At 42.0% G+C, this 18,133-nt stretch overlaps 1 protein-coding gene across 1 annotated transcript in view; it reads right to left on the bottom strand.

Moving 5' to 3' along the window:
• cep89 (centrosomal protein 89) overlaps positions 1 to 18,133 on the bottom strand; it is a 327,319-nt gene that overhangs the window by 42,319 nt on the left and 266,867 nt on the right. The window contains exons 16-17 of the mRNA XM_090221660.1: positions 13,629 to 13,796; positions 12,660 to 12,801 (exon numbers count right to left, since the gene is read on the bottom strand). Coding sequence (XP_090077786.1) covers positions 12,660 to 12,801; positions 13,629 to 13,796 — 310 coding nt within the window. The remainder of the gene's footprint in view (positions 1 to 12,659; positions 12,802 to 13,628; positions 13,797 to 18,133) is intronic.

Below are 18,133 nucleotides of genomic sequence, written 5' to 3'. Positions count from 1 at the left end.
CCAACTAGTCTGGACTCCAGAAAAACACTGGACCTGCCACTGAGACACACTTCCAACAGACTGACAACTGGCAGGACCAACTAGCCTGGACTCCAGAAAAACACTGGACCTGCCACTGAGACACACTTCCAACAGACTGACAACTGGCAGGACCAACTAGTCTGGACTCCAGAAAAACACTGGACCTGCCACTGAGACACACTTCCAACAGACCGACAACTTAACCTCCAGAGTCCAGGTACGGCTGGCAGGACCAACTAGCCTGGACTCCAGAAAAACACTGGACCTGCCACTGAGACACACTTCCAACAGACCGACAACTGGCAGGACCAACTAGCCTGGACTCCAGAAAAACACTGGACCTGCCACTGAGACACACTTCCAACAGACTGACAACTGACAGGACCAACTAGCCTGGACTCCAGAAAAACACTGGACCTGCCACTGAGACACACTTCCAACAGACTGACAACTGGCAGGACCAACTAGCCTGGACTCCAGAAAAACACTGGACCTGCCACTGAGACACACTTCCAACAGACTGACAACTTAGCCTCCAGAGTCCAGGTACGGCTGGCAGGACCAACTAGTCTGGACTCCAGAAAAACACTGGACCTGCCACTGAGACACACGTCTAACAGGCTGGCAGGACCAACTAGTCTGGACTCCAGAAAAACACTGGACCTGCCACTGAGACACACGTCTAACAGGCTGGCAGGACCAACTAGCCTGGACTCCAGAAAAACACTGGACCTGCCACTGAGACACACGTCTAACAGGCTGGCAGGACCAACTAGTCTGGACTCCAGAAAAACACTGGACCTGCCACTGAGACACACGTCTAACAGGCTGGCAGGACCAACTAGTCTGGACTCCAGAAAAACACTGGACCTGCCACTGAGACACACGTCTAACAGGCTGGCAGGACCAACTAGTCCTGAAAAACACTGGACCTTGAAGCTGTTTGTGGAGATCTGCCGTCTCACAGCTCCCGTGTCGGCCTTCTGGGTCATGTCATCTGGACATAGTACCGAGTCCAATCCAAGCGCCAACGCCATTTAGATACCTCAAAGGCATCTACATGAGTTGGATAACATGGCAATAGAGTTCTTTGACCAGTCAGACAGTCTTCAACACCATAGTACTCTCCAAACTCATCATTAAGCTTGAAACCCTGGGTCTCGACCCCCCGCCCTGTGCAATTGGGTCCTGGACTTTGACGGGCCGCCCCCCAGGTGGTGAGGGTAGGAAACAACATCTCCTCCCCGCTGATCCTCAACACTGGGGCTCCACAAGGGTGCGTGCTCAGTATAACCTCCTGTTCCGAGAATGTAAGGACGACGGTCCGATGTCAGAATGGTTCAGATAATAACTACAGAATGAAGCCAACATCAGTGTGAGCTTTGTTGTGAATGGTATGAACATTGAACTCTTATTCACTACTGAAGTGATACCTCCCAGCCGTTGAGTTAGCAACAGCCGCTGCAAACGCAGGAAGGAACAGTATCCCATCTACCACACAACGACGTTACGACAACGTAACAAATTTACCAGCAGAAACACTCTTCAAAGGACTCGGTTGGGCAACACGGCCTTCCATCTACCACCAACCTACCGAAGTGCAGCTCAGAGTAAATATTTATTGCATTTTCCTTTTCGAAATGGGTGGTAATTTAGAATGCATAAGATACTGTATTTACGATAGCACAGCTTCTCCCTTTGTTCCTCAGTCTTCCCGCTCTTTCACTCAAACCCAGCCCCTTTTCTTTTGTGTAATGTGGGAGAAATTAGGTACATATATGGATAAATATATTGTCCTATATAATGGCATTTGCCATTCTGGTAAGGTACATTGTCTATTGTATAGGACAGGAAGCCAGAGTGGGGCCATGGGAGAGGGCAACACCTAGGGCAGCTGGACATACAAAGGTCAGAGGTTATCTAAGGAGGGGGTCAGCCAAAGGACCAATTGATGGATTACAGACATCAATCACATCACAGGAGACAAGTCTGTTTGATCTTAGACAACCATATGAAGAGAAGGCGACCAGAACAGCTAGGCACCCTAAAGCTAAAGGAGATGAAAGACACCAAAAGGGACACATGGAGTTAATTACAGGGTATGAACACAGGCCACAGGAAAGGGGAATGTATAGTATTTTTAGTATAGCTGAGCATGCTAAAAACAGAAGAGACACATAGTCTGCTGACCCTAGATAACACACAAACAGGAGAACGCATTAAGCTGAGTGAAGGGTCAAAGCAAGGGTCTTGTCACCATTAGGATCTAATGGAAAGCAGATGGGGGTGTTATTGGGCTGAACAAGCAGGAAGCACGGATTGGGATGTAACTTAATTTGCATATGGGAGGGACTTATATGGTAGGTGTATAACTCAGAGCGAGGGCTCTGAAAAAGTGTGTGTGTTCCGCGGACCGCTCCGGCTTATGATACTGTTGTATTAAAAGTCTATATTGATTTTCACAAAGTTCTTGGTTGTGTCATATTTGAACCGATTTGCCACTACATAATTGGCGAGCTTGCCAGGAGAATTAGGGACTGAATAACGTTCTTGGCTGGCAGCGGGATCTTTGGACGATCTGGGCAAACAAGGGTGGCCACCCAGCTAAGGTAAGACAACAGTGAAATGTTTGCGTAGATCGCTTCAGAGATCCTGCCTCAGCAAGAGGAGCGTCAAGTAGGTCTCTCTCTCTCAAATTTCCTAAAAACTATAGAAACGAAAGAACTTTTTGAAATTCAATGAATTTGCATGCATGTGTGTAAGCTTGGAAATTGTATAATGAATGTGCATGCATGTCTAGTGAGTAAGTAGGTGGGGGCTGTGAACTTCGCTGGTGTAGGGTGTGTTATTCTGGCATGTTGGGGCTGGGATTGGGCACAGGGTTACAGCTATCTGCTTATAAGGTTTGAATAAAATAAGTAGTTATAGAAGTCCTGCGATACCGCTTCAAAATATTTACCAGAAGGTCTGAATGGGTAGGTTACTTTATTGATAAGTAATCCTGCGATACCGCTTCAAAATATTTAGCTGAAGGACTGAATGGGTAGGCTACTTTATTGATAAGTAGATAGATAAACATTCATGGCTACCGCTTCAAGGAAAAGGTCTGTACGGATGAGTATTTAGAAAATAAATACACATGGCTACCGCTTTGAAATGAAGGTCTGTACGGGTGAATATTTAAAACACAGAAAGAACGCTGGCCTGATTGTGCGACGTTCAACTGAAAAAGGAAATCCTGCGAATATAAAACGCTCCGTCTAGCTAAACGGGGGTTTATAAATCAGTAGGTCGCGCCACGATATTGCTCTAACGTAGAATAAAGATCAATACGGGGTGGATGAATAGGATATGAAGACAAGCTGATCCGATTAGACAGTAGTCTCGTCATGTCGTAAAAATCCTATAGGATAATACCAGTTTATGTAGAGGAAGTGTATTAAACTAGGGGATAAACTATAGGTCGTTTTTAGGTAAAAACGAAGGGTATGCGTGAAAAATCCTATAGGATAATACCAGCTTATGTAGAGGAAGTGAATTAAGTTAGGTAATAAACTGTTTTGTTTTTAGGTAAAGACAAAAGGATTGAATGAATGCTGTAATATAATTATTTGTGATGAATGAGCAGATTAGAAAGAAGAGGAAGAACAGGCTGTGTGTCTGTGACCAACTGGGAATGCGCAGGCCTCTCTGACAGTTAACTAAGTGTAATTTGAGAAAGAGAGCGCATTTAACTCTCACTGGGAAGAGGAACGAAATCGATAAATATTGGGCAAGATAAGTTATACATAAGCATAAAACATTGACTGGATAATGAGTTAAAAGACCATTGTAAAAATTACAATAGGTGTTAAAAAGAGGTATTAAACAAGGCATGGATAGTATAAAACGGATGCGAAGTAGGAAGAAATAACTTAAAAATATACAGATAAACTAAAATATACTGGTTAAAATAAATCTAGGCAAAAGTGAGAATTGCATGAAAATAGAAGTCTAGAACACATTAAAAATATCACGAGCCCTGTAAACGAAATAGGAGGCTGCAATTTAAAAATAGCCTCAGGAATTAAACAGTAAAATAGGCTAAGAGAGAATATAGCAAGCGGATAAATAAAGAGATAAGAAAGTGCAGACATTATAAATAAGCTGAATTAGAAGGAAAATTATATGAAATAGGATTTAATACATTGAATAAAGTTAAAGTAATAGTATAAGCAAAGATAAAAACACAGTGATATTTGAGGTGCTGTACTAGAATAAGACATTAAGGCTTCTGTAGTATTCAGTAATACAGTTGTAGACATTATAGAGTAGGTTTTAATAGGAGGTATTAAGTGATGTGACTAATAAATTATTTGAGAAAGTAGGGTAGATCTACCTTGGAAAATAGTAAATAAAGTATATAATGCGATGGGAGAGTTTAGGAAAAATAAATAGTGGCATGGAAACAAATGGACTGTTTCTCCCGGGAATATAGAGATAGCGAAATTTAATAAAGCCATAGAGTCGCTGAAAGAAGCGCACGTTAATTCTACCAATTCGATTTGAATATGAAGGAGCGGTTTGCTACAATGTAGGGCAACATTACCCGGTAAACAGGATAAATAAAATAATGAATTGGAACGATCACATAAAACTATAACAAGAAGCTTAACTTACCAGCGTTTTAATGTTAATTAACATTATATCATCAGAAATACATTACGATGGGGGAAGTGTAAGAAGTTGTAGAGCAGGGCTAACTAGTGTGGGGGAAAATTAGTGTAAGATGACACTGGAATGCGATAGCAGAGAATGCAGAAATACAGGAATTTACACCCGTTTTAAAAGAACAACAACTGATCGTTCTAAGGTTAGTACGAATGAAGTTTTCACCAAGCGGTGTATAGTCTCTGATTGATCAAAAAGTGGTTCATAGAGAGTACAGTTTATGTGATGAAATACGTACTAGATCACGTTTTACCTAACTTCTAGTAAGGTACCGATGTAATTTACAAATAGCCCCACTCGGAGTCGTTTTGCATTAAAATGGCGGTTTCAGTGGTGATAAAATGCGTGGAGAAGTTGTTATTAGCGTCAAAATACGGAAAATAAACGTATATGAAAAATCACAAGCGTGGTAAAAATAGTTAGAAGAAAAGCAAATTGTAGAGTATGGGTGTATTCAATTTCTAAGGGTAGGATACAGATGGCCGAGCAGGAGGGAATTGTGCGTTCTGTGTATGGCTGGAGCTTCTGTCGCATGCTCGGGAAATGTAAGGGGATTTTAGTATATGTAATACTATTAGCTTGCTGATTTAGAGGGTGGCATGGTGAATGTTAACGAAATGTACATTTCTTTTCCAGAAAAAAAGGGGTTACATGTTCTCTGGTCAAAATGTCATTGGAAACTGTAGTACTGAGGAAAGCAGTTAGAGATATTTTGGCCACTAAAAATCTTAGTATCTGGTTAAGGCTATAACTGGAGTTTCGGATAAGTGAGGCCGGCTCATGTGTATTCTTGGCCTATATGCGATAGTGGGTTTCCTTTGGAAGGGTTTTTTCAGTTCAGTTTCAAATTGGGTATGCAGAAGGATGGAAATGTTTTTGAAAATGTATTTGGGTTGTTTCTAAAGAAAGGAGAGTGGAAACATTTTAATGGTGTCAAATGCCCTGAACCCTAAGAATTTCCCTTGAAGATTGATCAACTTCACTAGAAATTGTTGGAACAAGTGGGATTTAATTATAAAATGATTGAGAAACACCAGTCTCTATTCAAAGTGTACAATCACTTTGAAATTCCATTATTTCCTTGGGAAAAAGATGAAGAGTTGTAATCTTGAATTGACTAGTTATTCAAATAGGTTTATTTTTATTTAACATGGGGTTATAGGAGAACATATCAGTTCCCTGGGGTTATGGTCTTTGGGTAAATACAAAATGTGCTTTGTTCATGCTACATATAAAATGGAAATATATGTAAACAAGGGATAACAGTTACTCCAAATAGGTTATTGGAGTGGGGGTTTCTGCAAGGGTTATGATGATAACTACATAATCTGTAACTCATCTGAGAGATCGCTAGTAGAATAAGGGAGTTATCATGGAAATGTAATGTCAGACTGCATTAATGCTTGGGAGAGACTATCATAACACCAAGTGGGTGTGAAACTCAAACCCACCCTACTGGCTGAATAGTGTGGGACAACTGTGTCTGATGACCTGTGAACTGTATCTGGAATGATATGTACTGGGAGAAGAAAGACTAAAGGGGATTGGGATAATGACCTTTTATTACTAGGCCACTCATGACAGAAAAACAGAGGTAAAAGGGTGCATGGTAAAATAGATATTACTGGTACTAAAAGTTTTTAGTAAAATGTTAATTATTAAAGGGATGATGAATTGAATTGAGAAGGTCAAATTTGAGTTAAAGTAAGCACTAAGGACTGTTATTTTGAATATTGGGTTGGACAATTAATAAACAACATTTAGTTATGTTTTGAATATAGGACTGTTTAAATTTACTAGGCCTAGGGAAGCTCTGGAAACTAATCCTGAGACAGGTTGATTGACAGAACTTGCAGAATATTAAATTAAAGGTTTTTGTTTCTTTTATTTTACAATATCATTGTAATTGGAGTAATACATTGGAATGACATAAGTAATTTAATAAAAAGTATAGTCTGTTGTGTGATAACACCCAAGGATGAAGAAGACATTACAAATAGTGGTAATTTATAGCAAATATGCAGTTATTATAATTTACTTTACCATTTTTCTTGTTTGGTCAATTTATTTTTGGTTTGAGGAAAATAAGAGTGTATATTTTTCCTGAGGAGGGACTGATATAAATTGACTAAAAATGATTTGAGAATGTTTAAGTATGTATCAAACTATGGAAGGAAATTAGAAGTAGTGACTTATGTGTTATGGGTTAGAAAAACTGTAACTACATTGGGGGCTCATATGAAGGTTATGGTAACAAGGGGGGGGTGTTATTTCTAGAAACAGTGTATATTGATAGACAAGATAATTCACAGAAAAGGAAGGACAGTTGGTCTTGTAAAAATATAGGGACAATTCTAAAAGTAGATAGAACATTACACACACCTAGATTATGGTAAAAGTAATAAGTAGTGGCATTTTGAAGAAGTTTAGGACTTAGTTTTGTTAGGATTGGATATTCTTCCAACTAGAAAACACTTGACTGATTACATGCAATTCTTGCAGCAGTTACGGTAGGGACCATAATTTGGCTATCATTATGAATATTTTTGTGGCAGGAGGCCAGGTATTTAAGACAGAATGTTTACATAGGGCTGTTATTTAAAAATTAAGATTTAGTGATCCTGCTATAAGAAGAAAGTCTGTTGTCAGGAAATAACCCATGTGTTAGTGTGTATGTCCTCAGGAAAAAACAGCACATAAGAGGCCAGATGGAAGGGCATAGGCTGAATTCTGGAGACTGAGTGTACATCAAGATACATCGGGCTGGGGATATACTTCTTACAGCACCTGCAGTGGTAAAGATTGTCATGTCTCTCTTTGGTGGGTGCATAAGTCTCACAAGAAGTAAAGTCCAGCTGAATAATGGGTGAGCTTGAAAACACCATGACAGAGGACGTGAAACAAAACAAAAGAGAGAGACTAGATTCTACTGTAGACATACTGGGTTGAGTTTGGGGGTTATTTGTTTTATTTGATAATGTATCATGTGAATAAGGATATATGTTAGGGTAGTTGTACTCTAAACCACATGTTGAAGGCTCAATGTGGAAGCCCATTCCGTGTTGAATTACTTTAAGAAGCAATAATGTTGATTTAAGGTTATGCACATGTTTATCAGTTGAAACAGAGCAGATGGGGAACTAAGTAAAAAATGACATGGTTTGGGAACACCTCTCAGAACCTGCGGCCGAAAGGGGAAGACTGGATGAAAGCACGAGGAAGCCAATTAGGGCCTCCATTTTTGTGGAGTCCAGCAGAAAAGTATCCTGGAGGCATAGAGTCAGGTGAAGAGAGAGTGGGAATTGTCATGGTCTCAGATTTCAGTATTCATTAATACAGTCATGCATAACATATAACACTGTCAATACTGTTATGTTTTGTCCTTTGTTTTCCAAGTCTTATGTTTAGGAAACCAGATGGAGAAGGGTTCTCCAGCTTCAGCTGGAATGTCAGTTTGTGTGATGAGTGATGGAAGTAAGAGAATGTATGGTGTAATCATAGAACAGAGGCCATAAGTCTCTAAGTATGAATGCCCCACAGAAAGAAGGCAGAAATCTGAACCAGGATGAGAGGTTCCACATCTGATGATCCAAGGGGACCAGAAGGATCTCTCCCAGTGATACCAGGAGATCGAGTCTACGTTTGAGTGTTCCGAAGGAAGTGGGATCAGCCGAGGAGGGAAGGACCCTACGAGGTGGCAACAGCCACAAACACGGCCGTCCAAGTGAAAGGAAGCAAGACGTGGTATCATCTAAACCACTGCACCCGAGTCCCGACGGAGAGAAGGACACAACCATACAGAGATGAGGACACAGAGGATGCTGATTCACCAGAAGGGACCCCGGAGGGAGCAGGAGCAGCGGAATCGATCAAAGCGCCGGGGAGGAATCAAGAAAATGGCAGACCAGATACAACGAGTGCATCGGCTAACACACTCAGAAGAACCGACCAGGGAAAAAGAGCCTGAAAAGAAAAGAGACAAACAACCAAAGTTTCCTCCAGTATGGCCAGAAAGCCCAGAAGTGGGAGGGGGTAACATGTCTGCCACTCCTGATGATATACTTGTTGGGGCAGGCTTTGTTGACGGAAGCCTTCTACAGTGGGACCCCGAGGTATCGCCTAAAGAAGGGGAACATCTCTTCCCTGAAATGGACGCCTTCCCAGATGGAAGCCCAGTTCGGGCTGAGGAGGGAACAACATGCGAAGAGAGTGGAGGAGAAGCCTTATCAGGAACAACAAGTGAAGAAAGCAGAGGAGAAGCCTTACCAAGAGCAGAAGGAGAAATCTTGCAAGATGAAAGAAATGGGGATTTCCCCAAAATTGACTTTTCAGCTCTTGAATTGTCTCCATAATGAACAATTGAAGTTAGACCCATAGAAGAACAATGATATTGACATAACAGAAGTAACAGTGAACGCTAGAATAGCAACAACAGACTCACGCACAATCAAGATGTAGGGTGGAAACAGGAAGAGAAGAGAGGAACCAGTCAAACAATCTAAAAAGACTGACAAGGTTAGAATCTCTGTCCCACCTCAACATATAACTGAAACAGAAGAAGAGAAGACAAAAGGATCAAACCCTTACCGGAGATTGCATTCGGTGGATGGACATATCATCGAACGAAGAGAGAAGTCATTTGGGACTCAAAAGGATGTGACCTGACGTTAACCAAAGAAGTAGACGAGTGGGTGCTCACCATGAATCAGATTGAACCAGTTGAAGGTGAAGAATTAATAGGTGAAATAATGAGAACAAGATTGGCTGAAGGGAGTAGTTCCTCAGTCATTCAGAATTGGTCTTACGCCAATACCTAAACAGGAAGAGCCTGTGGTAGCTAGAAAGCATCAGAACCAGGAGGGTTCTTTACTGACATTTTGAACTTTTTGACTAACTTTAATGACCTACCTCAAGATAAGAACATTGCAAAGATGACAGACACAGACATACCAGACTCTGAACCACTCAAGGACACCACATGAAATGAATAGTGAAGAATGAGTGGTACGATTAGGCTAAGTATACAGCAGAAATAAACATAGGAGGGACAATTGTATTTTGTGTAGAAAATCACCTTTGTCTGATCTTTTGATAGTACCTGAACCTGCATCATTTGAAGAATGCGTTAAATGTAAAATGTTCAATATTCAGAGAAAATACTACATTCCCTTGTGTGACATAGAATGTAGGATTGCTCGAGGGAGCACTAGAGGCAGAACCATATTAAATTAGACTGGGTTGGGAGTTCAAGGCAAGAGATGAAGTTAAATCTGGATTTGAATCTTAATTTTTGTGGATAACATCAAATAAGAACTTAGAGTGGATTAATTACATATACTATAACCAACAGAGATTCATTAACTATACTGACTCGGCTTTAACGGCGTTGGGGGAATAGGTACAGGATACCAGTAAAATGTCTTGTCAAAATAGACAGGCTCTCAATTGGCTTTTTGCAGAGAAGGGTGGAGTTTGTTATGTTCGGGGATGATTGTTGCACCTTTATTCCCAATAACACTGCGCCTAATGGATTCTTTGCTGTCGCTATGGCTAAACTTAAAGGGTTAAGAAAAGAGGTTAAGAAAAATGCTGGGGTGGACTCTCATGTTTGGGATTGGTTGGACTTAGCATTGGGGAAATAGGGAGCCATGTTTGCTAGGACGGGCTTTATGCTGGAAGGTTATTGGCTCTGGGTATTGTATTTTGTTGTGTTTTACCCTGGGTGAAATCACTTGTGATCCAGACAACGGTTAAACAGATGTTTGTAAGTAGAGCTGACACTCCGGTGATAGTTGATCCTGTACCGGGTAGGCCAGGCCACTATACTGATGAAAATGGACAGTTATGCTGTCATTCCAAATTCATAAGAAAGTCAACTGATGCATATCCACAAAAAGGGTCATTTCCGTAGTAAGTACAAGAGGTGTTATGTAAGGTCTACTTTTGCTCACGGCCTTGTGTTTTAGTATGTTTTGTCAAATGTTTTTATAGGTATATCAATGAATATATCTGGTTTCTTTTAATTAAAAGTTAGTTTTGCCTTCTAAAATGCTAGGTTATATTTAAAAACATGTAGGTAACAGTGGGATATCCCGGTTACAAGTGTCTACGGACCATGTCCTTAATCTTCTAACAGAGATTGGTATTGATGGTATCACGGTTGTTGGAGAGGTGTCTGAGAGGGAGAATCATGTGGAAAGCTTAAATTTAGAATGATGTGTCAATTTTATTTTGTAACTGCATGGAGGCCTAGTGTTTTCTCATATTCAATTTATTATTTGACTCATTGCTTTATTATATATATTTTTATTTTTTGCGTAGCTGAGAACCTCAGACAAGGTTATGTATTTACATGCTCATGCTTTAACAAAAGATAATGTATTATTTTTTGTTTCTATACCGAACTAGATATTTTACTCTTATGAAATACTAGAGATGTTTGGTGTAGGTGATTAGGAAGTTTTATTTTTTAATTATTTTTTATTTTTTTATTTAAAAATATTTTTTTTGATAATCGACTGTTGATATTATGTTCCATATGTCCTTTTTAAGTTTTTGGTGCTTATTAAAGCACCAGAGGGGGGTTATGTGGGAGAAATTAGGTACATATATGGATAAATATATTGTCCTATATAATGGCATTTGCCATTCTGGTAAGGTACATTGTCTATTGTATAGGACAGGAAGCCAGAGTGGGGCCATGGGAGAGGGCAACACCTAGGGCAGCTGGACATACAAAGGTCAGAGGTTATCTAAGGAGGGGGTCAGCCAAAGGACCAATTGATGGATTACAGACATCAATCACATCACAGGAGACAAGTCTGTTTGATCTTAGACAACCATATGAAGAGAAGGCGACCAGAACAGCTAGGCACCCTAAAGCTAAAGGAGATGAAAGACACCAAAAGGGACACATGGAGTTAATTACAGGGTATGAACACAGGCCACAGGAAAGGGGAATGTATAGTATTTTTAGTATAGCTGAGCATGCTAAAAACAGAAGAGACACATAGTCTGCTGACCCTAGATAACACACAAACAGGAGAACGCATTAAGCTGAGTGAAGGGTCAAAGCAAGGGTCTTGTCACCATTAGGATCTAATGGAAAGCAGATGGGGGTGTTATTGGGCTGAACAAGCAGGAAGCACGGATTGGGATGTAACTTAATTTGCATATGGGAGGGACTTATATGGTAGGTGTATAACTCAGAGCGAGGGCTCTGAAAAAGTGTGTGTGTTCCGCGGACCGCTCCGGCTTATGATACTGTTGTATTAAAAGTCTATATTGATTTTCACAAAGTTCTTGGTTGTGTCATATTTGAACCGATTTGCCACTACAGTAACAAGCTGTAATATCTGTTCCGCCCGCTAGGGACGTTTTCCTTTATGACGTAATTTGTAATCAAGTTATGATTTAATTATGTGTATGTGTATTTCTGTGTGATTAGTTAGGTATTTAGTAAATAAATAATTAAACCCAATTTTGTATTGCTGATTCAACTTGTTAGCCAGGGTTCGTGCAGATAACCAAGAATTTACAACTTTCAGATGAGACTGAATTAAGGTGACGATTAATATCGACTGCTATTGATGTAAAATATTACTAGGTCTTTAAGAGTTTATTCGGAAGATAACAGCTCTATCAAAATGATTTTGTGGTGCCCGACTCTCTAGTTAATTACATTTACATGATTGTCATCAAGGACATCAACCACCCGAGCCACTGCCTGTTCACCCCGCTATCATCCAGAAGGCGAGGTCAGTACAGGTGCATCAAAGCTGGGACCGAGAGACTGAAAAACAGCTTCTATCTCAAGGCCATCAGACTGTTAAACAGCCATCACTAATTTGATGTGATGTGATGTGATGTAATGTGATGTAATGTGATGTGATGTGATGTGTGTGTGTGTGTGTGTGTGTGTGTTATACCATGTATACTAGCTGGTCTCTCTCCTGTGTGGTCTTCTCAGCCAGAGCTACGATAGAGGACAGGTAGTGATGGGCTCTCATCTCCTTCTCTATAGAGTCATCAACTTGTTGCTTCAACAGGCCTATATGCCTCTGGGCCTTCCTGTGAGAGAGGGAGAGTGAGAGAGCAAGAGAGCGAGAGAGAGAGAGAAAGCGCAAGAGAGAGAGGAGGGTGGGGAAGGTAGATACAGAGAGAGAGAGAGAGCGAGAAAGAGAGGAGGGAAGGGGAGGGGAGGTAGATACAGAGATAGAGAGAGAGCGAGAGGCAGAGGGCATTGTGTTGATCACAGGAAAACATTTCTAACACCTTTCAGAGAGATTGCCACATTGAGATTGAGGGCTGTTTTGTTTCCCATACAGGGAGCTAACAGCTGTTCCCTCAGAGTCTCCAGATACATACAGGAACTACTGTCTGTTACCGCATCACATCTGGCACCCTGTTCCCTATATAGTATACTACTTTAGACCAGAGCCCTATTCCCTATATATAGTGTACCACTTTAGACCAGAGGCCTATGGCACCCTATTCCCTATATATAGGTCTGTGTGAGGTGCATTTTCCTGCCATGGTTCAGGGCCACTCAACCCCTTACAGGGCATGGTTCAGCCTCCAGACTCTGATGATGTCAGCAGTGAGGTTAGGGGTCAGGGGTCAAGGTCTGAGTACCTGTTAGCATGTCGGGACACCTCCAGGTCAGCCTCCAGACTCTTGATGTCAGCAGTGAGGTTAGGGGTCAGGGTCTGAGTACCTGTTGGCATGTCGGGATACCTCCAGGTCAGTCTCCAGACTCTTGATGTCAGCAGTGAGGTTAGGGGTCAGGGGTCAGGTCAGGGTCTGAGTACCTGTTAGCATGTCGGGACACCTCCAGGTCAGCCTCCAGACTCTTGATGTCAGCAGTGAGGTTAGGGGTCAGGTCAGGGTCTGAGTACCTGTTAGCATGTCGAGACACCTCCAGGTCAGCCTCCAGACTCTTGATGTCAGCAGTCAGGTTGGTTTTGTCCAACAGCAGACTGTTCTTCTCTGTCTGTAGACTAGTCACTCTCTGCTGCAGCTCCTCTAGCTCAGTCTGCTGACGGCCTGAATCAGCCTCCAGTTGGCTACGGTAGATAACACACACACACAGAGACACAGACACAGACACAGAGACACACACACACACACACACACACACACACACACTTTATGATTGTAGTTAAAACATGTTTTTTTTGACTATCTACAGCTGTTCCTCATCTCTGTTCCTCATCTCTGTTCCATGGTGACTATCTACAGCTGTTCCTCGTCTCTGTTCCTCATCTCTGTTCCTCATCTCTGTTCCATGGTGACTATCTACAGCTGTTCCTCATCTCTGTTCCATGGTGACTATCTACAGCTGTTCCTCATCTCTGTTCCATGGTGACTATCTACAGCTGTTCCTCATCTCTGTTCCATGGTGACTATCTACAGCTGTTCCTCATCTCTGTTCCTCATCTCTGTTCCTCATCTCTGTTCCATGGTGACTATCTGCAGCTGTTCCTCATCTCTGTTCCATGGTGACTATCTACAGCTGTTCCTCATCTCTGTTCCTCATCTCTGTTCCTCATCTCTGTTCCATGGTGACTATCTACAGCTGTTCCTCATCTCTGTTCCATGGTGACTATCTACAGCTGTTCCTCATCTCTGTTCCTCATCTCTGTTCCTCATCTCAAATCAAATCAAATTTTATTTGTCACATACACATGGTTAGCAGATGTTAATGCGAGTGTAGCGAAATGCTTGTGCTTCTAGTTCCGACAATGCAGTAATAACAAGTAATCTAACTAACAATTCCAAAACTACTGTCTTGTACACAGTGTAAGGGGATAAAGAATATGTACATAAGGATATGTGAATGAGTGATGGTACAGAGCAGCATAGGCAAGATACAGTAGATGGTATCGGGTACAGTATGTACAAATGAGATGAGTATGTAAACAAAGTGGCATAGTATAGTATAAAGTGGCTAGTGATACATGTATTACATAAGGATACCGTCGATGATATAGAGTACAGTATATACGTATGCATATGAGATGAATAATGTAGGGTAAGTAACATTTATATAAGGTAGCATTGTTTAAAGTGGCTAGTGATATATTTACATCATTTCCCATCAATTCCCATTATTAAAGTGGCTTATTATTATTAGATCTGTTCCATGGTGACTATCTACAGCTGTTCCTCATCTCTGTTCCTCATCTCTGTTCCATGGTGACTATCTACAGCTGTTCCTCATCTCTGTTCCATGGTGACTATCTACAGCTGTTCCTCATCTCTGTTCCATGGTGACTATCTACAGCTGTTCCTCATCTCTGTTCCTCATCTCTGTTCCTCATCTCTGTTCCATGGTGACTATCTACAGCTGTTCCTCATCTCTGTTCCATGGTGACTATCTACAGCTGTTCCTCATCTCTGTTCCATGGTGACTATCTACAGCTGTTCCTCATCTCTGTTCCATGGTGACTATCTACAGCTGTTCCTCATCTCTGTTCCTCATCTCTGTTCCATGGTGAATATCTACAGCTGTTCCTCATCTCTGTTCCATGGTGACTATCTACAGCTGTTCCTCATCTCTGTTCCATGGTGACTATCTACAGCTGTTCCTCATCTCTGTTCCTCATCTCTGTTCCTCATCTCTGTTCCATGGTGACTATCTACAGCTGTTCCTCATCTCTGTTCCATGGTGACTATCTACAGCTGTTCCTCATCTCTGTTCCTCATCTCTGTTCCTCATCTCTGTTCCATGGTGACTATCTACAGCTGTTCCTCATCTCTGTTCCATGGTGACTATCTACAGCTGTTCCTCATCTCTGTTCCATGGTGACTATCTACAGCTGTCCCTCATCTCTGTTCCATGGTGACTATCTACAGCTGTTCCTCATCTCTGTTCCATGGTGACTATCTACAGCTGTTCCTCATCTCTGTTCCATGGTGACTATCTACAGCTGTTCCTCATCTCTGTTCCATGGTGACTATCTACAGCTGTTCCTCATCTCTGTTCCTCATCTCTGTTCCTCATCTCTGTTCCATGGTGACTATCTACAGCTGTTCCTCATCTCTGTTCCATGGTGACTATCTACAGCTGTTCCTCATCTCTGTTCCTCATCTCTGTTCCATGGTGACTATCTACAGCTGTTCCTCATCTCTGTTCCATGGTGACTATCTACAGCTGTTCCTCATCTCTGTTCCATGGTGACTATCTACAGCTGTTCCTCATCTCTGTTCCATGGTGACTATCTACAGCTGTTCCTCATCTCTGTTCCATGGTGACTATCTACAGCTGTTCCTCATCTCTGTTCCATGGTGACTATCTACAGCTGTTCCTCATCTCTGTTCCATGGTGACTATCTACAGCTGTTCCTCATCTCTGTTCCTCGTCTCTGTTCCTCATCTCTGTTCCATGGTGACTATCTACAGCTGTTCCTCATCTCTGTTCCTCATCTCTGTTCCATGGTGACTATCTACAGCTGTTCCTCATCTCTGTTCCTCATCTCTGTTCCATGGTGACTATCTACAGCTGTTCCTCATCTCTGTTCCTCATCTCTGTTCCATGGTGACTATCTACAGCTGTTCCTCATCTCTGTTCCATGGTGACTATCTACAGCTGTTCCTCATCTCTGTTCCTTATCTTTTCCATGGTGACTATCTACAGCTGTTCCTCATCTCTGTTCCATGGTGACTATCTACAGCTGTTCCTCATCTCTGTTCCTCATCTCTGTTCCATGGTGACTATCTACAGCTGTTCCTCATCTCTGTTCCATGGTGACTATCTACAGCTGTTCCTCATCTCTGTTCCTCATCTCTGTTCCTTATCTCTGTTCCATGGTGACTATCTACAGCTGTTCCTCATCTCTGTTCCATGGTGACTATCTACAGCTGTTCCTCATCTCTGTTCCATGGTGACTATCTACAGCTGTTCCTCATCTCTGTTCCATGGTGACTATCTACAGTTGTTCCTCATCTCTGTTCCATGGTGACTATCTACAGCTGTTCCTCATCTCTGTTCCATGGTGACTATCTACAGCTGTTCCTCATCTCTGTTCCATGGTGACTATCTACAGCTGTTCCTCATCTCTGTTCCTCGTCTCTGTTCCTCATCTCTGTTCCATGGTGACTATCTACAGCTGTTCCTCATCTCTGTTCCTCATCTCTGTTCCATGGTGACTATCTACAGCTGTTCCTCATCTCTGTTCCATGGTGACTATCTACAGCTGTTCCTCATCTCTGTTCCTCATCTCTGTTCCATGGTGACTATCTACAGCTGTTCCTCATCTCTGTTCCATGGTGACTATCTACAGCTGTTCCTCATCTCTGTTCCTCATCTCTGTTCCATGGAAACTATCTACAGCTGTTCCTCATCTCTGTTCCATGGTGACTATCTACAGCTGTTCCTCATCTCTGTTCCATGGTGACTATCTACAGCTGTTCCTCATCTCTGTTCCTCATCTCTGTTCCATGGTGACTATCTACAGCTGTTCCTCATCTCTGTTCCTCATCTCTGTTCCATGGTGACTATCTACAGCTGTTCCTCATCTCTGTTCCTCATCTCTGTTCCATGGTGACTATCTACAGCTGTTCCTCATCTCTGTTCCTCATCTCTGTTCCATGGTGACTATCTACAGCTGTTCCTCATCTCTGTTCCTCATCTCTGTTCCATGGTGACTATCTACAGCTGTTCCTCATCTCTGTTCCATGGTGACTATCTACAGCTGTTCCTCATCTCTGTTCCTCATCTCTGTTCCATGGTGACTATCTACAGCTGTTCCTCATCTCTGTTCCATGGTGACTAACTACAGCTGTTCCTCATCTCTGTTCCATGGTGACTATCTACAGCTGTTCCTCATCTCTGTTCCTCATCTCTGTTCCATGGTGACTATCTACAGCTGTTCCTCATCTCTGTTCCATGGTGACTATCTACAGCTGTTCCTCATCTCTGTTCCATGGTGACTATCTACAGCTGTTCCTCATCTCTGTTCCATGGTGACTATCTACAGCTGTTCCTCATCTCTGTTCCTCATCTCTGTTCCATGGTGACTATCTACAGCTGTTCCTCATCTCTGTTCCGTGGTGACTATCTACAGCTGTTCCTCATCTCTGTTCCATGGTGACTATCTACAGCTGTTCCTCATCTCTGTTCCATGGTGACTATCTACAGCTGTCCCTCATCTCTGTTCCATGGTGACTATCTACAGCTGTTCCTCATCTCTGTTCCATGGTGACTATCTACAGCTGTTCCTCATCTCTGTTCCATGGTGACTATCTACAGCTGTTCCTCATCTCTGTTCCATGGTGACTATCTACAGCTGTTCCTCATCTCTGTTCCTCATCTCTGTTCCTCATCTCTGTTCCATGGTGACTATCTACAGCTGTTCCTCATCTCTGTTCCATGGTGACTATCTACAGCTGTTCCTCATCT

This window comes from Oncorhynchus mykiss, chromosome 26 (genome assembly GCF_057628025.1).
Source record: "Oncorhynchus mykiss isolate SJ-2025 chromosome 26, ASM5762802v1, whole genome shotgun sequence".
Lineage (NCBI taxonomy): Eukaryota > Metazoa > Chordata > Actinopteri > Salmoniformes > Salmonidae > Oncorhynchus > Oncorhynchus mykiss.
The sequence above is the reverse complement of the archived record's forward strand: the minus strand, read 5'-3'. Positions and strand labels throughout refer to the sequence as shown.